A 22,258-nucleotide genomic window follows, 5' to 3' on the forward strand; every position below is an offset into this window, starting at 1 on the left:
CCTCTCTCTCAGTAGCTGACTTTTAAATAAATAAGTAAATCTTCGCAAAAATTATTGTTCTAAACCTTGGGGAATGGTTGATAGGGAAGTAGCAAAGGGGAAGTGAAATTCCTACTGGGGAAGGAATGGGGAGACCACAACAGGGCCTGAACAGAGTTAGGACCAATGCTGAAGTGGAGGTCATGACCTAGAGGCCAGGGAGTCCTCTGGGCCCCTAGTTCAGTGAGGAACTGGAGCATTCCACTCATACCTGGTGTTGATGTTACTTCTCATCTAACTCACCTTAAGGACTTGAAGATCTTGCTTGAACAGACATCTCTGATAAGGCGCTCGTCATAGGGTAAGGCATGCAATAAATGTTTATTTTAGAGATTGAAGTGATAGAATGGAGCCACAGAATATGTGCTTTAAAAAATGTGGGCCAAAACTTGTTTTTGACTACATGTTAGTTACAGTCTGGGAGATCAGTCTTTCCTTTGCTTTTTTTATACCCTTCAAGAAGCCTACATTTAGACGACGCATCCAGAAGCAGAACAACTGCCTTGTTTACGTTAGGGTTTCTTGACTGACTGACTTGTCTACTTTTCATGTGTCTCTCTCATTTCTTTATAGTGTTTTTGGAGTTAAATAAAACCTTAGAAATTAAAAGGAAGTTATTTTAGAGGTAGCCGTGTTTCAGTCATTAATAATTAAACAGCACACAAGCATCTGCTGTGGTGAGCAGGTTCCTTGAACCAGGATGCCAAGATTTAACACACGGTTCACTGGTGGAGACCATCACTGTGCAGGATGTGGCGAGGGCTGGGGGAGGCTATAGACACAGGTTATCCGATCCCCACTGAGAAAATACCAAGATATGAAGTTGAGTAATGACAGCTGGAAACAGATGGTCCTGCAGGACTTCTGCTCAGAATGCAAAATAGCTACGAAGTTCGTCTTTCCAGGTTACTGTACAGCTGGTCAGAACACGAAAAGTTAGGAATCCTGGAGAAAGAACAGCAGGTCCAGGATGTCAGGTGGATTCAGGTCATGGTGACAGATAAGAAGTGGATATGTGAACTCAATTTGATTTGCTTTGGAGCAACATTCCTGGACCCGAAGATTTGATATCAAAGTTCCCCTGCAGATATGTTGGCGATTATTTTGACCTCAAGATTCCCTGGTTCTCATTTGGCTACTTGTTGAGTAGTACCTTCAGTGAAGGAGGAAGAACTCTGCTGAGCTAGCTTTGGGGACCTCAAACAAAGAGACTCTCCCAGCTACTCAGCTCTGCAACAAGGGAGACCTGTGGTCCTGGTAGCAAAGCGAGCTTTGGCAATTTACTGTTTTCTGCCTTTCTCAGATTATTCTGTCTTGTGTCTTTCTTCCCTTCTTTCTATCCAGACTCAGTGGTGGTGGGTGCCTCTATCTATCTTTATTTATCTATTTTAATTATGTTAAATAAGTATAGGAAAATAGCATTGATAAAAACAAACTCAAAACATGATTGGTTTTGCCTACTTTTCTGCAGAAGTGCTAGAGCCAATGTTCAAAGGTAGCTCTTAACAGTCTCTCCATGGACATCTCTTTTCAGTTTTGCTTAGGAACTGTGCAAACAAAGTTCATCAGTTCATTTGCTTATTGTTTTACTGTGTGCCAAACGTGGGTGGAAACTCTGAGAAACTACAAAGCAAGATGTTAAGTGACTTTTTTGTTAAAGAAAAAGAAATCTGAAAGAAAAGAGTAATTTGAAATGTTCCATCCCAAAGGAAAAGGGTAAGATAGGTTGGGGCTGGTGCCATGGCTCACTTGGTTAATCCTCTGTCTGCGGCGCCGGCATCCTATATGTGTGCCGGGTTCTAGTCCTGGTTGCTCCTCTTCCAGTCCCGCTCTCTGTTGTGGCCCAGGAGGGCAGTGGAGGATGGCCCAATTGCTTGGGCACCTGCACCCACACGGGAGAACAGGGGGAAGCACCTGGCTCCTGGCTTCGGATCAACATAGCTCCTGCTGTAACAGCCATTTGGGTGGTGAACCAACAGAAAAAGGAAGACCTTTCTCTGTCTCTCTCTCACTAACTCTATTTGTCAAATAAAAAAAAAAAGGTGTAGGATAGGTAAAGAGTAGAGGTAGTTTAGAAAGCATAGCTTAGTACTTCCTTGAAACCACAGCAGTTAGATTGGAGAGGAGAGATATGGAATCCGTTCTGATGGCGTGTGGATGTTGGGGTGGGAGGAGGCAGTGCGGCTCTGCTTTCTAATGAGCTGCTTTCTGCCTTCAGGAATTGTCAGTGTTCTTTCTTGCTAGATGTCAGAGCCACTGCTTAATAATTACTGCTTTCAGCTAAACAATAGTGGGCATTCACTTCCAAGGGAAAGAAAATGACTTGGGTCATTCATAGGCTGCAGCTCTTCACAGTCATTCAAATTAAGTGAATTCTGATGGACGGGGCCATTACCCAGTATTAATAGCTTTGCCATCTCACCAAGGTAGTGATTACTTCTTTAATATTGCTGCTGAAATGGAAGAAAGAAATCTACACATCAGAAACAGGCTCCTTTCCCCCAGCCCATAGAGAGATAATGTAGACAAAGAGGCAGAGTGAATATTTAAAACTATTTTTGAAAGTTTAAACATATACTAAGCAAAATATTTTTTGAGTGGGCTAGATTAGAACATGGAGTCTTGGGATGTTTCTCATTCCTTATATATAGGTATGGTTTGATTTTTTTTTTTGTAATAGTTCCTCCTCCCCTATTAATATTATCATTATCATTACTACTACTACTACTATCACTACTACTACTACAGCTGGTCCCCAAGTGCCCACAACAGATGGACCTGGGCCTAGTCAGAAATCAGGAGATGGGAACTTATGCTTCTCCCATCTGAGTAGCAGTGACCCAGGTACTTGAACTATGTATAATATGGGTGCACATTAGCAGGACGCTGGAATGGAACAGAGGCAGTACCCGCTCACTGATACAGATGCAGGCATCCCAAGCAGAGCTTCATGCCCATCTCATGGTTTGAGTTTTAAATGTATTTTTCTCTTGATAAGTGTAGTGGCTACTTGAAAATACTTATTATAGATTGTGTCGACAAAATCACCTCTGGGTTGGCACAGTGTGATAAAAACTTAGGAAGGTTGAAGCACCTGATGAGAAGGAAAGTTAGTTGTATAATAACATGACCACTGAAAACGAAATGCAAAATATAGCCTGAGTCCTGCCACCCCTTTGCTGGGTGATTTAGGGAAAAGTTAGCCCCTGGGCCCCTACATCTCACCCAGAAGATGATGGATTGGGTTTCTATCTCCGAGGTCCAACACCGTTCTGACGTTTCTGCTCCAATACATACAACTGTATCCAACATCCACTCCATCATCGTGGTTGATGTTGATGACTCATGATCTGAGTAAAACTTCTTTCTTTCAAGTTAAAACCAAAATAAGCCTATTGTTTCTTATATCTTCTAACCCAGAGAATTCTTGTCCTACGTGGAAATAAAGGTCAGATAAGGAACATGAAAGATGTTGTAGTCTTTTTAGAAAGGATCTTGTAGGAAAACAAAAACAAACACAGGTTCCCAGCATCTGAAGACTTCAAGAAGGCAGACATAGGGCCACAGAAATGCTTCTGGAAGGGGCAGAATCAGGAGACAGACGGCGTATGAAGTGTTACAATAGGACTTGTGGGAGTGAGGGAAATTTCCCCTGCATCCTCCGAAGGTTTGTGAAAATGACTGACAACGGACAGATTAATAGGAAAAAGACATCTGAATTTCGTTTGTGTACATGTGTGCAAGGTAGCTGTGCAAAATGTGGGGCTGGAAGAAAGGGTGAGGTAGCTGAAGCTCAAATGCCTTCTTTATAGGGGAGAGAATTGAGGGGAGTGAGTACTGTACAGTTTTTAAGAGGTGGTAACTGACACAGTTCCTCTGAGTTGCAGGTAGGTAAGTGGGGAAGAGAAGCAGCTCCGCCATAGACCATCATTCTCTAGCTCCCGGTCGTCTCTCGGGGCTGCCCTCAGAATAGCTGAGCAGACTGCGGGCAGGGAGGGTTTGTAGCCCCTCTTGTTCATCTTTCCTGGCTGTTTGGGAGAGTTTAAGACAATTGCCTTTCTTTGGGGAGAAGTTTCCTTCTGTCTGATGTGGGAACTTCCAAGAGAGCTCCTTCCTGCTCTTGTGGGGAGTCAGTTCCCAAGGCCTTCCGGTTTCCTTTCATTGAAAAGCTCTCAGGATGCCAACCCACCATACTCGGGCTTGTTGTCTGAGTCCCAGCGGGCTCCTCCAATGTGGCATACAAAATGCGGACACGGGACAGGTAGATAGGAGTGCAATGAAGCATCCTCCTGGCGATCTGCCTTACACTATCGAAGCAGGAAGCTGTGGATGACAAGGAAGCATTTCAGGGAAAGGGACACTTTTTCTCTTTTTCTTTTTCTTTTTTTTTTTTTTTTTTTTTTTTTTAAAGATATTTAGCCAAAAGGCAGTTACAAAGAGCAGAGGCTGAGAGAGAGAGAGAGAGAGGTCTTCCATCCTCTGGTTCACTCCCCAAAGAGTTGTAATGGCGGGAGCTGGGCCGATCCAAAACCGGGAACCAGGAGCTTCTTCTGGGTCTCCCATGTGGGTACAGAGGCCCAAGGACTTGGGCCATCTTCCACTGCTTTCCCAGGCCATAGCAGAGAGCTGGATCGAAAGTGGAGCAGCCAGGACTCGAACTGGCGCCCATATGGGATTCCAGCACTGCGGGTGATGGTTATGCCACAGCACCAGCCCCTGGACATTTTCAAATGCGCTGGCCAGAAAGGGAAGCTGAGAGAGATCCCCTCCAACCCCACCCCACTACACGTGATGGATACAAGCAAATGATTAAGGACATTGGCAAGGCAGGCCTTTTTCAATGATATTTTTATTCTTTGTCGTTACAGTTTAAATGCAATATGAGTATCATTGGAATAAGTCCCAGTTTTTATGAAAGGCTACAAAACCGAACTAAAATAAACAAAGAAGTAGGCCAAGAGTCACTAGGCGAGCATGTGTGCTCTCGTAGGGCTCTCTGGAGTGTCGCCTTCTCAGATCCATTCGGTGGTGTGTTTGAGAAATCTTGAAGCAGTGGTTTTCAAAGTGTGGTCCAGGAACACCTGGGGGCCCCCATGACCCTTTTAGGGGTCCTGGAGATGAGAAAGGTTTTTGTAATAGCACAAAGATGCTGTTTGCTTCTTGGGCTCACATACTCTCATGAGAATACGGCGCGTATCCCCGAGCCTGTGGGACGTGCACTATCACAAACAATTGAGCGCAGAAGCAGATGTGAAGATCCAGATGGCTTGCATTAAACCAGACATTAAAGAGAGCTTCCAAATGTATAACAGTGCTACTCATCGCACTTTTTTTTATTTTTCAGTTTGGAAAATAGCCCCCCCCCCCCCAAAAAAAAAAATGTGTCTTAAGTTGTTTATTCTATTTGGCAAATGAATAATATTTAAGATAGATACTTTCATCAGCCAATACTGTAAATATTAATCAAACCTACATAAGTAAGGGGTTTATCAGAAATTTTAAGCTTGTAAAGGATTTCAGTGACCAAAATGTTTGAGAATGGTTCGAGAGGACAAATGATTCCTCTGAACTTTCCAAGAGGGCAATAGGTGACCTATTGGACTTTGGGAGGGGCAGTCCAAGTGTTAGCAGTGAGATTGGCTGTGTGTCCCTTCGTGGTTAACCTTTGGAGCACTTCAGCAGCAACCGGCATTTGATAGCTTCTAGACACAAGGCATTGGAGGCTCTTGCTATTCTCCCCATTTTAGAGGTGGGAAAACTAAGGAGTGCAGACCTAGTTTGCCAAAGATCATAGATGTAGTCAAGCAGCGCTGGAATCATCTAGTACTGAAGAAGCCCAGGTCCGGGTTCCCATTCCTTCATTGACTGCATCGATACTAAGGATGAATCATCAATCTGCTTGCAGTCTTCTAGCGGGCCACAGTGTGATAAATGGAAACTCTCACCTCCTGGCAAAGAACAGAATGTGCCAGACTAGTTAACATCCTCTCTGACCACATAGCTAACAGGCACTACTAACACCCTGGGCAAATATCAATACCTTTGAAATTCCCTGACCAGGCGGAAAAATTACCATGGAAAAATGGAACAACATATACTTTGGGCAAATATAACAAAAATGAACTCCTCAATTTTATAAGTACAGCATGGGGGATATTCTAGCCAGATGAGAAAGAAGAAATATTCCATGAAGGTCTGTAAGGGTCTCTAAAGTTTGTATGTGCTGGCAGTGTGAGTGCCCATGAAAAGAAGGCAAAGTTATAATACTGTGATGTGCTGGGAAGAATAAGACTTGTCTGGCAAGCTAAGGAGCGATATTTAAAAAGATTGAAAGGTTGAGTGACATAGACAGAAGGTGAGACAAAAAGAAATCTTCACTGGTTTACTCTCCAAATGGCTGCAACAGCTGGAGCTGGGCCAGGAAATGGGAGCTTCACCCAGGTCTCTCACATGGTTTGGAGGGGCGCAAGCACTTCTGGTCTCTTCCGCTGCTTTTCCTGGGCCATTAGCAGGGAGCTGGATGGGAAGTGGAGCAGCTGGGACATGAATCTATACTATAAGGGTTGCCGGGGTTGCAGGCAGTGACTTTACCCACTATGCCACGATATTGGCCACAGGAGCCATTCTTTGTGGAGCAACACAAGCAACTTATTTCAGAGGACAGTGTCTAGCCCTGTCAGAGCTGCAGAAGGTGAGAAATGTGAGTTCTTGAAGCCTGGCTGTGGGATGGTTAGCACAGAAGGCTCTGGAGTGAGGTGAGAACTTGGAACAACCACTTGCTAGTAGGTCAGGTGGCGATAATTGGCAGTTTCCTGTGGTATGAACTGTTTGGTTTGAGCACCATGCACTTGCATGGATCTTTAGGAAATAGGAAATAATTCTCTATACAAGAAAAGAAGTGATACAGCGTGGTGACTGATGTCAACTGAAAGAATGTTCACTGATGTTTTTAGGAGAAAATAAAAATATGTGACAAGTTGACTAAAGAGGGTAGTTAATTACTGAATGGTTGCCTCCCTGCCACTCCTCATAGTCTAATATTTAAAAACAAAAAAACGTTGTCTTGCAGTAGTTGCCAGTCATTCCCCATCCATCGCCCAAAAGAAAATCGCTCCTTTTCATGACTCAGTATTTTCAGGTTATCACAAACCTATTCAGCTTCTGAATCTTATTAAAGTCAAAATATTGAGTCAATTCATCAGTACTAGACTATTCGATTTTTGCTTTATGTGCATTTTGAAAGCAGAGCTTGATATAGAAGGTATATTTACGTAACAATGCTGCTACTCAATGCCCTTGCCTTTTTCTGCACATGCTATCTTAATGGAAATTTACTGGAAAATTCTTGCCAGAATAAACACATTCCTGCAGGACGGAAAGGCTTGATGTACTTCTAGTTCAACTGTACCTCTTTCCTGTGAGCAGATAAACCAAATTACTTGGCATTAGCTATTATACTTCAAATAGTTCACAGTACTTTTTGTTGTCTCCCATGAGGGCTAAAGGTTGTAGGAGACAGGAATTAGCTAGACAACATTGCACTGTAATAACAGATAAAACAAAAGCAAGAGTGGGCACCTATATATTTGACAACAATTCCACAAAACATGAATCAGGCTGGCATTCTGTAAATTAGCTATACCTATCCTGGTAAGACAGGATTAAGGAATATGAACTACAAAAAAGTTGAGCTGCTGATCCCCAAAATACACACACATACACACACACACATCTCTATTGGTTTTTCATTTTTAAGTGAGAGAACTTTCTCATCTGTGTTTTATTTTAAGGATCAGGAGTAAAAACTGTACAGCGGAAATACTGAGTCTATATTAACCATTAGGGACATACAAGGGGGTGACTGTGGGATGCAGAGATGTAAACAGGGTGATTAGGGGCCAAGGAGAAAGGAAGTGGCCCTTGAATGAAGGGATGGAGGAGGCAGACAATGGACAATGGAGACTGAGGAAAGAGATTCACAAACACGCCGAGGCTTACTCCATTTGGCCCTGGTTATAATACCCGCCCATCTCTCCCCCACCCCCGGTTGCAGTAGGGGAGAGATTATAGTCATTGTTTATTCTTTCATGCAACCGGCATTAATAAAGTATAAAAAAAGGGAGAGAACTGTCTTTAAAGTGAGAAAAGGGGCTATTGGAATATGACAATGAGATATTGAGTTATGCTGCCTTTATATACAGTAATAAGCAATTAGGTTATTTGATATTTTTTAAAGATTTTCTCAGTGTTTAGTGACACTCTGTCCTATGTAATCTAAAATACTAGTATTTGGGGGCCAGCATAGTAGTATAGAAAGTAAAACCGCCAACTTAGACTTGCTCTGACATCCCATATGGGCGTCGGTTCATGTGGCTGTTGCACTTCTGATCCACCTCCCTGCTAATGGCCAGGGAAAAGCAACAGAAGATGGCTGGTATTTGGGCCCCTGCTACCCTTGTGGGAGACCTGGAAGAAGTCCTGGATCCTGGCTTTGGCCTGTCCTAGCACTGGCCGTTTCAACCATCTAGAGAGTGAACCTGTGGATGGAAGATGTCTCTCTCACTCTGTCTCTCTCTGTATGTGACTCTGACTTTAAAATAAATAAGTACATCTTTAAAGAATACTAGCATTTTAAGCAACCCTGAGGAAGGCTAATTTAAATGTGAGAATGTTCACACATTGTTAGAATTGCATTGTAGTTCTTTTTCTTTTTGATTGGTTTTACTTAGGTACAGTAAGTAAATTATTATTTCCTAGAAGTCTTTTTTTGGAGGATAAAAGAGCAATTTAAAATTAAAATATGGAAATACTTACTCACCAATTATGGTCTCCACTGATACTGAAATTCTTGTGAACTTGGAAAAGAAATGTTCCAGGGCTTTAAATTTTCCTTTTACATAATTTTGTGCTGTTTTTCTTTTTCTGCAAATAACAAAAATTTCCTAATTCTTTAATATATATATATTTTTGTTATTAACTCCCATAATTCAATTTTAGAGGTAGGTAAGATGTAAATTATAAGGGGAAAATAAAGTTAACTCCAAGTCATAAAAATACTCTCATTTATTCAAGCTAGTCTTATTAATAGATAATATCTAAGAAATAGATATTTGAGAATTTCAAGTGATTCAGAAGTACCAATAAATGAAAGCTTATCACATTTTAAAATTTTTAATACATATATGTCCTGGGTATGTTTATAAGTAGAAATTAAAAAGTTTTTTCTATATAGAATGTGACTGCAAACTTAAAAATCAACTTTTTATTTACATTTCAAAAAAATTGGAAATTCATATGGTGCTTCATTCAGTGGTGGCAGATACTTGCTGTGTGAGAGCTGACTGAGTTTGGTTTATAAATATAAATGATAAATACTAGCTGTTGGGTGAAATTTATTCTCTATTAAATTACTTAATATCCTATCATTACGATTATTCTTGCTCATTTCTAAAGCAAAATTTCCGCTTTAGATGAGTCAAAATAATAAAGGGAGAAAGTGTTCATTCTGCAATCATTTTCTAATCAGTGGTACCTCCAGGTAAACCGTTTTAAAACATATCTATCTATCTGGTGTTATTAAAGAGAAAATCCAGAATTGCCAGATTCTCCAGCTCAGGGCTGTGATATTTGGGAAACTGTACTACTTCCTCGGTACTAAAATGAACTATCTTTTCTTTCTTTTTGCATGTATAGCCGCAGGTGTGGCCAGTATACCATGAACCAGGAAACCACCACCAAAGTCACAGAGAAGCCGCTGTTCGATCGGTCAAGTTCCCAGGATTCTTTGGATGAAATGTCTATGGAGGACTATTTCACAGAGCTAGAACATATCAAGAAATCTAGGGAAAACAGACAAGATCAAGAAGTGGTTGTTGTCAAGGAGCCTGATGGTAAAGAAGTACAACTTTTATTGCTTATATATGTATTTAAGGGAAATGGATGTATGGAAAGGACGAATAGGACAAGCAAGGAAAGATGCTAGGTGCCATTTAATGATTTGTGACAGACGGATGGATACAGCTGCTATATACAAGTGGCACGAATGAATCCCTTTCATCATGGACACAGCTACACTTCTTGGCTAAGCTTACTGTCTCATAGACTCGGTGTTTGAAATTCTCTCAGTCAGTCGCTGGTCACGAGGTCATTCGCTCTCTGGAAAGTGGAGGTGGTGATGAGAAGCACACTACTTTGCAGGGAACCTGTTTTTCCAGTGGGCAGTCAGCTTGAGTTGTTTTTATTGATGGGTTTACAGTCTGCTCTCTTCTAACTCGAACTCACTTCTAGTTCTGCCTTTGGGAAGTCCATTCTGTTTTATATGAAAACCTTTCAAGTATTTAGGATTAGTCATCTCATTACTAACCACGTCTTCTCTAGGAGGAAAATTAGCCAATTCTTATGGGTGTTTTCAAAGCTTTGTGGTCCTGGTCATTTTGTGATTCATAGTATGGTACTCCACGTTGCATGTGATGCCACTTGTTTCACTAGCTATTCTAAGGATGTGGATTTGGACAGTGAAATGCGGTGTTAGCATTTTTAGCTTTTCAATCTGCTTCTTTCCTGCATTTGGTTCACAATTGTTCTCAAGTCTCTTACTAGCTGTGTTTCCTAAACTCTTCACTACTGTATTTGATTTCTGGAAGAAACATGTTAAATTTTTCTTTCTGCTAAATTTCATATGGTTTCTTTTAATCTCAGATTCAAGCAGTTTCCCAAATTTTTGATGCCCAATTCTCTGGCATCTTATTTCTTAGCCTCCTTTCAGTGTCTCATGTCATCCATAAATTTGTAAATCTGTTTTGGTTTCTAAGTATCAATGGCAAAAGCAGTGAGAGCCATAGCCAGTGCCTTGTGACCCACTGAAAGAGACATCGTTCAACAGAGAGACTACTTAACCAAATTCCTTAGGACTGAGTTAAGTAGAGAAATCTGTATAGGTAGAATTTTTTCCTTTGCTACAGTATCGCTTAAAAAAACATCTACCAATAGTGAGTTAAAAAGAAAATAATTTTTTTTAAAAAGCATATCTGTTAATTCTGTTTCTCATGAGCTTTGAATTTAATTTTTAATTTTTTTAAGATTTACTTATTTATTTGAAAGAGTTACACACAAGGAGAAAGAGAGGCAGAGAGAGAGGTCTAGTTCACTCCCTAATTGGCTGCAATGGCTGGAGCTGAGCCAATCTGAAGCCAGGAGCCAGGAGCTTCTTCTGGGTCTCCCACATGGACCAGGAGCCCAAGGACATGGACCATCTTCTACTACTTTCCCAGGCCATAGCAGGGAGCTGGATGGGAAGAGGAGCGGCCAGGACTCAAACCAGTGCCCATATGGGATGCCAGCACTGTAGGCGGTGGCTTTACCCGCTAGCTACACTACAGCGCCGGCCCCTAATTTTATTTTTTAAAAGATTTATTTATTTGAAAGAGTTAAAGAGGCAGCAGGAGAGACCAGGGGAAAGGTATCTTCCATCTACTGGTTTACTCCCAAGATGGCTGTAACTGCCACGACTGGACCAGGCCGAATCCAGGAACTTGATCTGCATCTGCCATGTGGGTAACAGGGGCCCAAACTTGGGTCATCTTCCACGGCTTTTCCCAGGCTACTAGAAGGGAGCTAGCTCCAAACTGGAGCAGGCAAGACTTGAAATGGTGTCCATATGGAATGCTGGCATTAATAATAATGTTAATAATAATGGCTGTCTGACTTTTCATGGCAGTGAGCAGGTTGCCTTTGCTGGCATGCAGAGCGCCCAGCCCTGGATGTTATTTCTTGAAGCCAAAGTTAATACTTGATTTCTGCCTCCAAGGAGTGGGAGTGTGTACTGTGTAAAGGGCTAGACACGCACCAGGCATCGCTCTGCCACGCGACACAGTGCTTCTCAAAGCCCTCCCCATTTCCCATTCTCAGCTTTGGTTATTCCATAGCCCCTCCAGCTCTGCTTTTATTTACAGATGAGAAATTACACTCCACATGGGACTGGGTGATTTAGCGGTGCAGATATTGGATAGAGTCTGGTCTTCTGTGTCTCAGGTCATTGCCCTCCCACCTTTTTTTCCCATAATAAATGTGGTGCTTGGAGTGAATCTGCTCTGTTTGTCCTGTTTTTCTATAATTTTCCTCATATCTAACATAAAACAGTCAAACATGTATATACGGGTTCAACCAACATCAGATAAAAAATATTTGAGGGGCTGGCATTGTTGCACGGGTTAAGCGACTGCATGTGACTCTAGCATGCCATATTGGAGCTCTAGATTGAATCCTAGCTGCTCCACTTCAGATCCAGCTTCCTGCTAATCCACCTCAGAAAGCAGCAGATGCTGGCCCAAGTACATGATCAACTAGTCTACCCATGTGGGAGACCCGGATGGAATTCTAAACTCCTGGATTTGGTCTGGACCCAGTCCCATCCCTTGTGGCCATCTGGGGAGTAGACCAGTAGATGGAAGATCCTTTCTCTGTCTCTCTCTCCCTCTCTGTCTCTTTCTCCCTCTCTGTCTCTTTTTCTTTCTTTGTTTGTTTCACCCTCTGTCATTCTGCTTTTCAAATAAATAAACATCTTTAAAAAATTAATTTTGACATTCATTAGTTCCTGATGCCCAGATGTCTGTCTTTGCCGTGCTCCCCATCAGCTGAGGGAAGAGAAAGCAAGCCTTTCCATAAATTAGTGTTGGACTTTGAAGTCGTGCTGAGTGTAAGCCAGAGAAGTGGGCATTAATCTGTCTTCCCAGCCTTGACTTCCCTTTGTCACTGGGTGAGTGAAGTTATCTATCCATGGCTGGCTCATCTCAGCGAGAGGAGCAGTTTCATCGTCGCCAGTTAATCTGCAGGGAAGTTATGGAGGTTAATTACAAGTGAAGTCATTTACGAATACTAATTGTGTCTATATGAAATCGACTCAAAACTCACTGTCCTTGTGGCTGGAGTGGATGGCAGTTGTCCAAGTTCCAGATGAAGATTCTCAGCGCTGCGGCTGAGCTACATACAACAGGCAGCTTTCAGGACAAGTGTCAGGCAGCTTAGAAAGTGGGAAAGTTCTTAACAGTTCGTGATTTCAATACCACTTGGCTCTTCTCTCATAGAGGGCGAGTTGGAAGAACAGTGGCTGAAAGAGGCCGGCTTGTCCAATCTGGTTGGCGAGTCGGCGGGAGACCCCCAGGAAAGCATGGTGTTTTTAGCAACACTAACCAGGACCCAGGCCGCGGCGGTGCAGAAGCGGGTGGAGACGGTCTCCCAGACCTTGAGGAAAAAAAACAAACAGCACCAGATTCCAGACGTCAGAGACATATTTGCTCAACAGACAGAATCAAAAGAAAACGTAAGTTGTGTCTTTCGATGGTAAGGCAAAGGAAATAATTGCCTACAAACCATTGAACCAATCTAGTTTAAATCAATGCATTAAAAAGATCGTGAACACCTATTAGGCAAGGCTGTGTCAAGATGTTCACCGAAAAATGAAATTAAAAGAGAAGTTTATTTTGGGGGAAACCCGTTTTAAGATTATGTATGAGGGGCGTTCAAAAAGTTCATGGAAACATGCATTTTATGAAAAAATTATATTTATTTCAGAATTTACTTTTTTATTTGAAAGGCAGAGACACAGAAATAGATAAACAGAGATCTTCCATCCACTAGTTCATTCCCTAAATGCCTACAGTACCCAAGACAGGGCCAGACTGGAGCCAGGAGCCAGGAACTTGTTCCTGGTTTCCCATGTACGTGCCAGGGGCCCAATGTTGTGAGCCATCGCCTGCTGCCTCCCAGAGTGCACATCAGCAGGAAGCTGGATGGAAAGCAGAGGAGCAGGCTTCTGAACCAAGCCCTCCAATATAGGATGCACAGGTCCCATGGGTGTCTTAAGTGCTGCACCAAATGCCCGACCCTAACTCTGTCTTTTTTTTTTTTTTTTTTTTTTGACAGGCAGAGTGGACAGTGAGAGAGAGAGACAGAGAGAAAGGTCTTCCTTTTGCTGTTGGTTCATCCTCCAATGGCCGCCACGGCTGGCGCGCTGCAGCCCGTGCACCGCGCTGATCCGATGGCAGGAGCCAGGAGCCAGGTGCTTCTCCTGGTCTCCCATGGGGTGCAGGGCCCAAGCACTTGGGCCATCCTCCACTGCACTCCCTGGCCACAGCAGAGAGCTGGTCTGGAAGAGGGGCAACCGGGACAGAATCCGGCGCCCCGACCGGGACTAGAACCCGGTGTGCCGGCGCTGCTAGGTGGAGGATTAGCCTATTGAGCCGCGGCGCCGGCCGCTAACTCTGTTTTTTAATTCCAGTTTTCCCGAAACTTTTTGCCGTTCCCTGCTATGCCAGTCACCAGTGCTCATGCTGGCAGTGGACAAGAGGGACTTGATCCCCTGCCTTTCTACAAGCTTTGTGGAATGTGCAGAAAATTAAGCACCTGAACATCCAGTGTGATACGTCTTCGTTAGGGGATGATAGAATCGCTTCTAACCCCACAAGAGCTGACAGAGAAGGCTTCTCCTTTATCTATTAACGTTTGCAGGAATATCTGATTTTTCCCAAGACTCATCTAAAGATGGATGCTCGTGGAGTGTGAGGAGCTACAATTGCAGGAAATAACTTGCCCTTTGTGTCGAGTGCTTAGCATTGTGGCCAGCGCGTAGAAAATGATTAATTTATGAATGGAAGTTGTTGGAGGCAGTTAGAGTCTGAGGGACTGATGAATACAGAGGTATCAAGGGAAGCATGGTAAAAATGCCAGACCTGCGTGGCCTAGAAGAGTGCTGCTTGGCGCAGCTGATTGTGGCTTACTTATTATTCACCCAGGGGGAAGTAAAAAGCTCGCACAGAATGTAAATTGTCATTCCTTCTTGCTTCAAGAGAATTGGCACAAAAAAAAAAAAAAAAAAAAAAAAGCCAGATGAACTCCATGGTGTTCTTAAGGTCAAAGTTGATTTACATTCTGCCCCGAGGAGCTCTGGCTTGGAAGACCCAGTGGGGTGGTTAGAGTGGGAACAAACAGAAGGACTCTTGAGCAATGGCTGTAATAACCACAGTTGCCGCCACTGCCACTGAACACTGGCTGTGCTAACTGCTTTCCATGCTTTATCTCATTTAATCCTCGCAGCTGTCCTGAGAGGGAGGGATTAGCATTTCCATTCTGTGGCTGAGGCTCATAGACTTTAAGCAACTTGCTCAATGTTGCATAGATAGCAAACCTGGATTTGTCTCACTCTGAAGTACAAGCTTCTAACCACTCTCTATCCTGCTAGATTTGTTTCCACACGTGATCCTGATAGTAAACATTATGAATATCTGGCCCTATTGACACTTTATAAATAAAGGATAATAAGTTTCGTGATTCTTTATTTTTAAAAAGCAGGAAAGAAGGGCTAAAAAGTATGTTATCTTTCTGTCATGTAGCGATTTTTTCACTTTTAGTAGATACTTCATTCTTCTAAAAGATCTTTCTGGCTGCAGATTGCTACTCTATTTGCATAGCCAATTGTGGATCAAATCCAGTCCATTTACCTGATTTCAGGGATCACTACATTGCTCCAGGCACTTGCTTAAGTTAAGCGCTTGCCTACCACCCTGGGGTCATTTGGAACATATACTAGTGTGTAGGACTCAACTGAGTTTGCAGCTGGAGAAAAATGAATGGAAAGGAAATATAGTATTATGACATTTCCTTCCCAGTAAAGAACCCTCCCTAGGGAGTTAAGAGGAAGTTCACAGGGGGAGGGAGCATAGAGCTGAGCCTGAGAAGGATACATGCAGTAGGATTCCCGCCAGCCTCCAAGAGGATGTTGCTACTCGATGCTAAAAGCAGCATTATTGGAACAAATTTCTGGTGATGTCTAAAACACATGGTGTGAGTCCAAGGCAATTGGTAGGCTGTATCATCTGATGGAATCATTAAGAAAGAAATAGTACAAGTAAATTAAAATAATGTTAGCTTGCTTACATTGCATGCCTGTAATTGAAACACTGCCTCCCATTGGAATTGCACTCTACGTCTCCCATCCCCCAAGCAAACATGGGCCAGCCATCTCCACATGGAATTGTTCTATACTTGAGTAAGTGCGTATTCAGCCCTCCCACTTAAAATGCCTTCTCATGAATCTCCTGCTGACACTAGGAAATACAATACAGAAATGAGTACCATCTGCACTGCCATCTTCTATTGCTAAGGAAAACAATTCCGACCACATGCTCCAAAATATGTGTTCCTCTGCAAGATTAGAATCACTGTGCTCACTGTCCCATGGAATTCTGGCCCCCTGTAGGCTTGTGGGAGAGAGCAGCGTGGTATTGTTCTGTCCTGCAGAGAACTACTGTGGAACCACGCGCTGTCCACTGTGGTGGGTACCTTTGGCCTCTAGTGGTACACTAGTGGTCTGTACCTCCTGCCCTAATGCTTTTCTAGGATCTCAGATTGCAGGAGAAGGGCAGGGCGGGGCAGGGGGAGTCCTTTTTAGCCACTAGCTTGAAATGTACCGTAAAGAGACTATTACGCCCCATTTTTCTTTCTGTACAGATAAAATTCAATGAGATGATTATTTTAAAAATAATTCATTCAGATTTAGTCATCTTTGACCTTCTGATCCCTGATGTCCTTCCAAAGCCACTCCTGGAAAGAAAGAAGTTCTGTTTGGCCGCATGGGTGAGCAGAGCCTGTGGTGTTTACCGTGACCATGAACCCTTGGAAAGCTACATTCTTCAGATGTCACTGACCTACTTCTCTGACAGAAACAGTCCCTCTGCACATTTTAGTGCTTGTTGCTAACCTAGGTTTAGTTTATCTTGTATTTATTCCTTGCCTTTTTTTTAATATTTGAATAATTTCTACGACCAACATGTCAACGTACAATTGTATTTTAAAGCTGCATTATTGATATAAATCATACATGCTTGAATTCACCCAAAGTGTACAGTTCAAAGATTTTCAGGATGTTCACAAATTTGCCATCATTAACACAATTATAGCACATTTTCTTTGTGCACAAAACAAATCTCGTACCCATTAGTTGTTCCTCTCATTCCCTTCCCTATTCTAAGGCAATCTTTTTCTTTTTTTTTATAAGGCAATCTTTATGTCTCTGGTTTACCTGTTCTGGATATTTCATATTCACAGAATCATGAACTATGTGGCCACTTGTGACTGGTTCCTCTCACTTAGTGTCTTCAAGGTTCACCCATGTTGTAGCATGTATCACTACCTCATTTTATCTTTACTGTTGGATATACTCCATTGAATGGATGGAGACAACATTTTGTTTTTGTAGTAATCACATGATGGACATTTTCAGCTTTTTAACATGTTTGTCTCTTCTCCTTTATTGAATAGTGGTGTTTCTGGTGTGCGAGACACTATTGACATCTTCCATATTCCCCATAGCAGTTAGTATTATGTCTTTTAAGTTGTTGGTAATCAGATGTTTGTTGGATTCTAGCCATGGTGCAGTTCCCGCTGTGCATATTATAATTCTGAGTACATTTCTTGTACTCTTAGTGTTGGTAACGGAGATATTTACAATTCCACTTTCTCTGGTTGTGAGTTGGAGATGACTAAATGGCCCGTTTTCTATGTTTAGGTTCCAGATGGCACTGAGTTGCAGTCAGTCAGAACAAATGAAAACAAATACCGAGGAAAAGATGGTATGTTGGACCTGGACTCTCATGTTTTTTTTCCCTTTAATTAGACTAACAAACAGTTATAACCTTTTAAAACATCCGCCTTCCATTCTAGTAAGCAAATTCTACTAAAATACTAATATGAATTCCCAAGAGGGTAATTGCATAAGGCTAGCATATAGAGACTGATTTTTTTTAATGTGTATCCCTATCTGATCTGACATTTGCACAGGAGGACCTATCTTCCTGATGCTTACCAAGTGCTAGGCACTGTGCCCAAATATCTGCCTCATTTAATACACTCAAGGACTCTGTGTAGGAAGTGCTTTTGTTAATCCATTTTACAGAGAAGAAAACTGAGGATTAGAAACATAAAGGTACTTTTTCAAGGTCAGAGAGCTAGAAAGCAGGGCCAGCAAAGTGAAGGCTTGCTGTTAAACCACAAGTTTCTAAAAATCAATACATTTTTAAATTAGAAAGTTCAGAAAAACTTAAAATAACAAAGTTAAAATTATTTTGGGTAATTGATTAGAATTTCTCTCCTATTATTATTATTATAGAAATGAATTATAAATTCAGGACATGGATCAAAATAAATACCAAGGCTTACCTAGTACTTATCAGAAAGAAATTAGAACTCACTCGTTTACAAAGAGAAAAAATTCAAACACCATAGATTTAAGCTTAATAATTTAAGCTTAATTGTTACCTAAGATACTATCACAAAGCTGAGTTGTGCAGCATCGGGGTGTTCATGTCATTAATAGAGTGGCGTTTGGTTTGAAAGTAGTCAGTGAAGAGTAGAGGGTGAACTGTGGAGTAGTGGGAAGTGGTTCCAGCCTTCCCATGAAAATTGTGCATTAAACCAAGGTTATGTGCAGCATTTTGGAGTCTTGAAGCATCCAATGTCTTTGTTTATCCTTTCATGCTGTCCTCAAAACTCATCCCCTACCTTTAAAAAATACATGCACACGTTTCTTTCTTTCTTTTTTTTTTTTTTGTTAATGTGTACATACACATAGATATATACCAAGGATCTTCAGAAAGTCCATGGAAACTGAATGTTATGAAAGATCTATGCAAGAATTAAAAAAAAATAAACCAAAATAAAGTTACCCTTTAATTCCATTTTTCTACAAACTTTTTGAAGTACCCTCATATATTTATAGCTAGCAGGACTTGTAACAGCCTTGCTTTTTTGCTGTTCTGTGGAGGTTTCTTGGTTACATGTGTTGCAGCAGAATGAAATGACTGGGTGTTTCCTCAAGCCTATGTATCAGCAAACATTGAAGTGGCAAGCAAGCTGGCATAGCTGGCCCTGGCCTGCTAGAGAGCTAGGTCCTCGGCAGACACAGAACAGCCTTTTGTGCCAACATCAATATGCTTTGGGGCTTTGGGGAAGGAGTGACTGGCAGTTGTTTAATGGATACTGAGGAAAACATTGTCCGTTCTTGGTATTTTCCTCCCTTGCCAGAGATCATGATGTAGGCAATGCTAACAGCAGTTCTGGAAGACAAGTTCATTAGATGAGTACTTTCCGGCCTAACTTCCAGCAGCCAAGTGAAATGTGACACACTTGCTGCCTGATTTACATCTGCTTTTGCTGGAATGCTGTGAAGTGGGCACAGGGCCTCCAATCAGAAGAACAAGAGAATGTGTGTGGGCTGCATGCAAGGCACGGAGGAGGGGCTTCTGCACCTGTTCTGGGCAATGCCACACTGTCTCCCAGCCAGTGAATTGACATCCGAGTTCAGAATGAAGTGCATGCAAACACTGCCTGAGGGTCTAAAGTGGGGCTGTTTCTGCTTAAAACCTGAAGGCTTGGGCAACATAGTGTATTTTAGAGGTTTTCCCACATTTGGATTTCCAGACATGTTCAGTCAGTAGTACTTAACTCGGATTGAAAAACTTAGAAAGTTTTCATAATTCAAGGGTAATTGGGATTCAAATTAATTAATCCACCACAAAGTATCAATCTTAACTTTTTGTCAAATCATACAACTATGAAAGACCCAGTGATATATTCATTTCTCAGTAATGTGGGCGTTTGGTTCCTAAATCCCTTATGGATATCAAAATTCATTGATGCACAAGTCCTTTTTTATATAAAATGTTACAGTATTTTCACCCATCACGGTCCCATCCACCCATACAAGTGTGGCTTAAATTATGTCTAGATTACTTACAGTACCTAATACAATGCAAATGCTATGTAAATAGTTGTTACACTGCATTCTTTAGGGAATGATGACCAGGAAAAAAAAGTCTCATGTACAGTACAGTTATTTCTCAAATTTAAGTACCGTTTATTTAACCATAACATGAAATGCCTATCCCATTTTCAGAATAGTTTCCATATATGGTTGGCTGAATCCTTGAATGTGAACCATAGTATTAGAGGGCTGACTATACACTTAGAAATATTACAAATGCCAAAAGTTAGTTTGAATTTCCTAATGTTACATAGATTTTCTTATTTCTTTTTGATTTTCATATAGGAAAAAAAATCTTTTTTACATAAAGGTGTTTCAGGATACTTTGGACAACTTGAAAATCTTTAGGGAGATTTGTGAAGTATTTGTTACCTAGTGCTGTTACCCAAATTCAAAACCAAAAGATCACAGATTAAAGAAATTGTATTATTTACGCTTGAGGACATTAAGAGCCAAAAGTGTTAGCTCAGTGTTCTTTTCTCTTTGAGAATAATCAGTTCGACGTGTTATTGCCCAGTGATCTGTCCATCTCTTGTTGGATGGTCCCCTTGGCCTGGCCTCTGTTTTTCCTGGCAGCTGCCCTATCTTGAAGTACCATTTGAACTCAGTCTTTTATATAGTATACATTTTATTTCTGCCATGATTATGGAGAGGTTAATATGTTTTAAAGTGTTCTAGCTTAGTTGTGATTACTCAGTTCTGAATTTGGCTCCAGTCAATTGTTGGTTGAGGGGTCGGAGGTTGTTGACTGTAACTGACATGGAGCTGCTAAGAAAAGAGAGTAGTTTTGAAATTTTTGTCCATAAACACTCAGCTGCTGGAAAGGTAGCTTCTAATTTAAGAAAATGGCTAATTAGCTGTTTTTCTTTTAGAATTGTTTCCTAGGAAACCAATATACACATTACACTAAAGCAAAATAGTATAAACCAGTGGAAAAGCAAAAGTGTATTTTGACATCTGTGTTAATACTTTGACACACTAATCGTTAAACAGGATAGCTCTTCTCATTCTTTTAAATGTTGCCACAAGTTGAAAAACATGCATGTAACATAGATGGCAGCAGATAAATATTGTCAAGGAGTTTTCAATGTGTTCTTATATTTGGAACTGGCATAGGTAGATGCTTACTTTGGTAACTGTGAGATGCTGTTAGTTCCAGCTGTATAATTTGCGAGGCCAGTGCAAGCTGAAATGTAGGCTTTCTGTATTCAGGTTTTTATTCCAAAGCAGAGTGTTAAAGCAAGTGCAGGCCCCTTCTGAATTCTGCCATGTGTGACTGTGCGAGTCACATGTCTGTGAGTCCCTTCCTGCTTTGTAAATGGAAGGAATAAAATGAGATGTATATTCACTTGTCAATTTTACTTTGATCAAAACAGAATTCTTTGTTTTAAAATAAAGAATTGCAATCGCATTTTTCTCAAGAGTAGACTTTTAATAATACATGTATGACAGATTTACTGACATTTTTTAAATGTACCATCTATTACCTGGTTGTGTCAGTGTGTATGCATGTTAGTTTGCAAGCATGTAAATGAGGCATGAGTTTGTTTTGTAATTCAGAGCTTCATACCATGAATCAGTTGTCTACAATGAGAAAACGTTAGTAATCCTGGATATTGGTTATACGGCTTTTCTGATGTCAGTTGCATTAAACCCAAGATTCAACAAATAATCAAATTTAGAGCTATTTTTTTCCCCAAAGTTTAAAGCTGGTATCATTTTCTTCTACCTTTTTTTTTTCTTTCTTTCTTTTCCTTTTAAAAATTTTATTTGAAGAGCAGAGAAACAGAGATACCTTCTATCTGCTAATGCATTCCCTATAAATGCTTGCAACAGCCAGAACTAGGCCAGGTTAAAGTTAAGAGCCCAGAATTCCAACGAGATCTCCCTCATTGGTGGCAGGACCCCAAGTGTGTGAGTCATCATATCCTGCCTCCCAGGGTACACACCAGCAGGAACCTAGATTGGAAATGGTCGTCTGATAAGGGCTGTGGGTGTCACAAGCTTCAAATTAACTGCTACTGTAAACACCTGCCCCAAAGCTGGTGCTTTCATCAAAACATTTTTGAATGTTTATTTTTTTCTAGAGGATAAATAATAAAGAAACCCCATATGGGCACTGCTTCAAGTCCAAGTTGCTCCACTTATGATCCAGATCCCTACTTATATGCTTGAGAAAGCAGAGGGTGATGGCGCAAGTCCATGGGCCCCTGTACCGATGTGGGAGACCTGGAAGAAACTCCTGGCTCCTAATTCAGACTGGCCCAGCTCCAACAGTTATGGCATTTGGGGAGTGAACCAGTGGATGAAAGATTCTCTCTCTATAACTCTGCCTTTTGAATGAATGAATGAATGAATAAAAAGGGGCTGGTGTTGTGTAATAAGCTGATTTGTGTCTCATTGCTC

At 41.4% G+C, this 22,258-nt stretch overlaps 1 protein-coding gene across 4 annotated transcripts in view; it reads left to right on the plus strand.

The window, feature by feature from the left end:
- Positions 1–22,258, plus strand: part of ARHGAP18 (Rho GTPase activating protein 18) — a 189,855-nt gene that overhangs the window by 113,011 nt on the left and 54,586 nt on the right. For 3 of the 4 annotated variants that reach the window (XM_070073608.1, XM_002714727.5, XM_070073610.1), the window contains exons 2-4: positions 9,733–9,929; positions 13,122–13,357; positions 17,600–17,663. In XM_070073608.1, coding sequence (XP_069929709.1) covers positions 9,733–9,929; positions 13,122–13,357; positions 17,600–17,663 — 497 coding nt within the window. Of the gene's footprint in view, positions 1–153; positions 341–9,732; positions 9,930–13,121; positions 13,358–17,599; positions 17,664–22,258 lie in introns of those variants that run through there. The other variant, XM_070073609.1, reaches the window with a different exon arrangement.

The sequence above is a fragment of the Oryctolagus cuniculus genome, chromosome 5 (genome assembly GCF_964237555.1).
Source record: "Oryctolagus cuniculus chromosome 5, mOryCun1.1, whole genome shotgun sequence".
NCBI lineage: Eukaryota > Metazoa > Chordata > Mammalia > Lagomorpha > Leporidae > Oryctolagus > Oryctolagus cuniculus.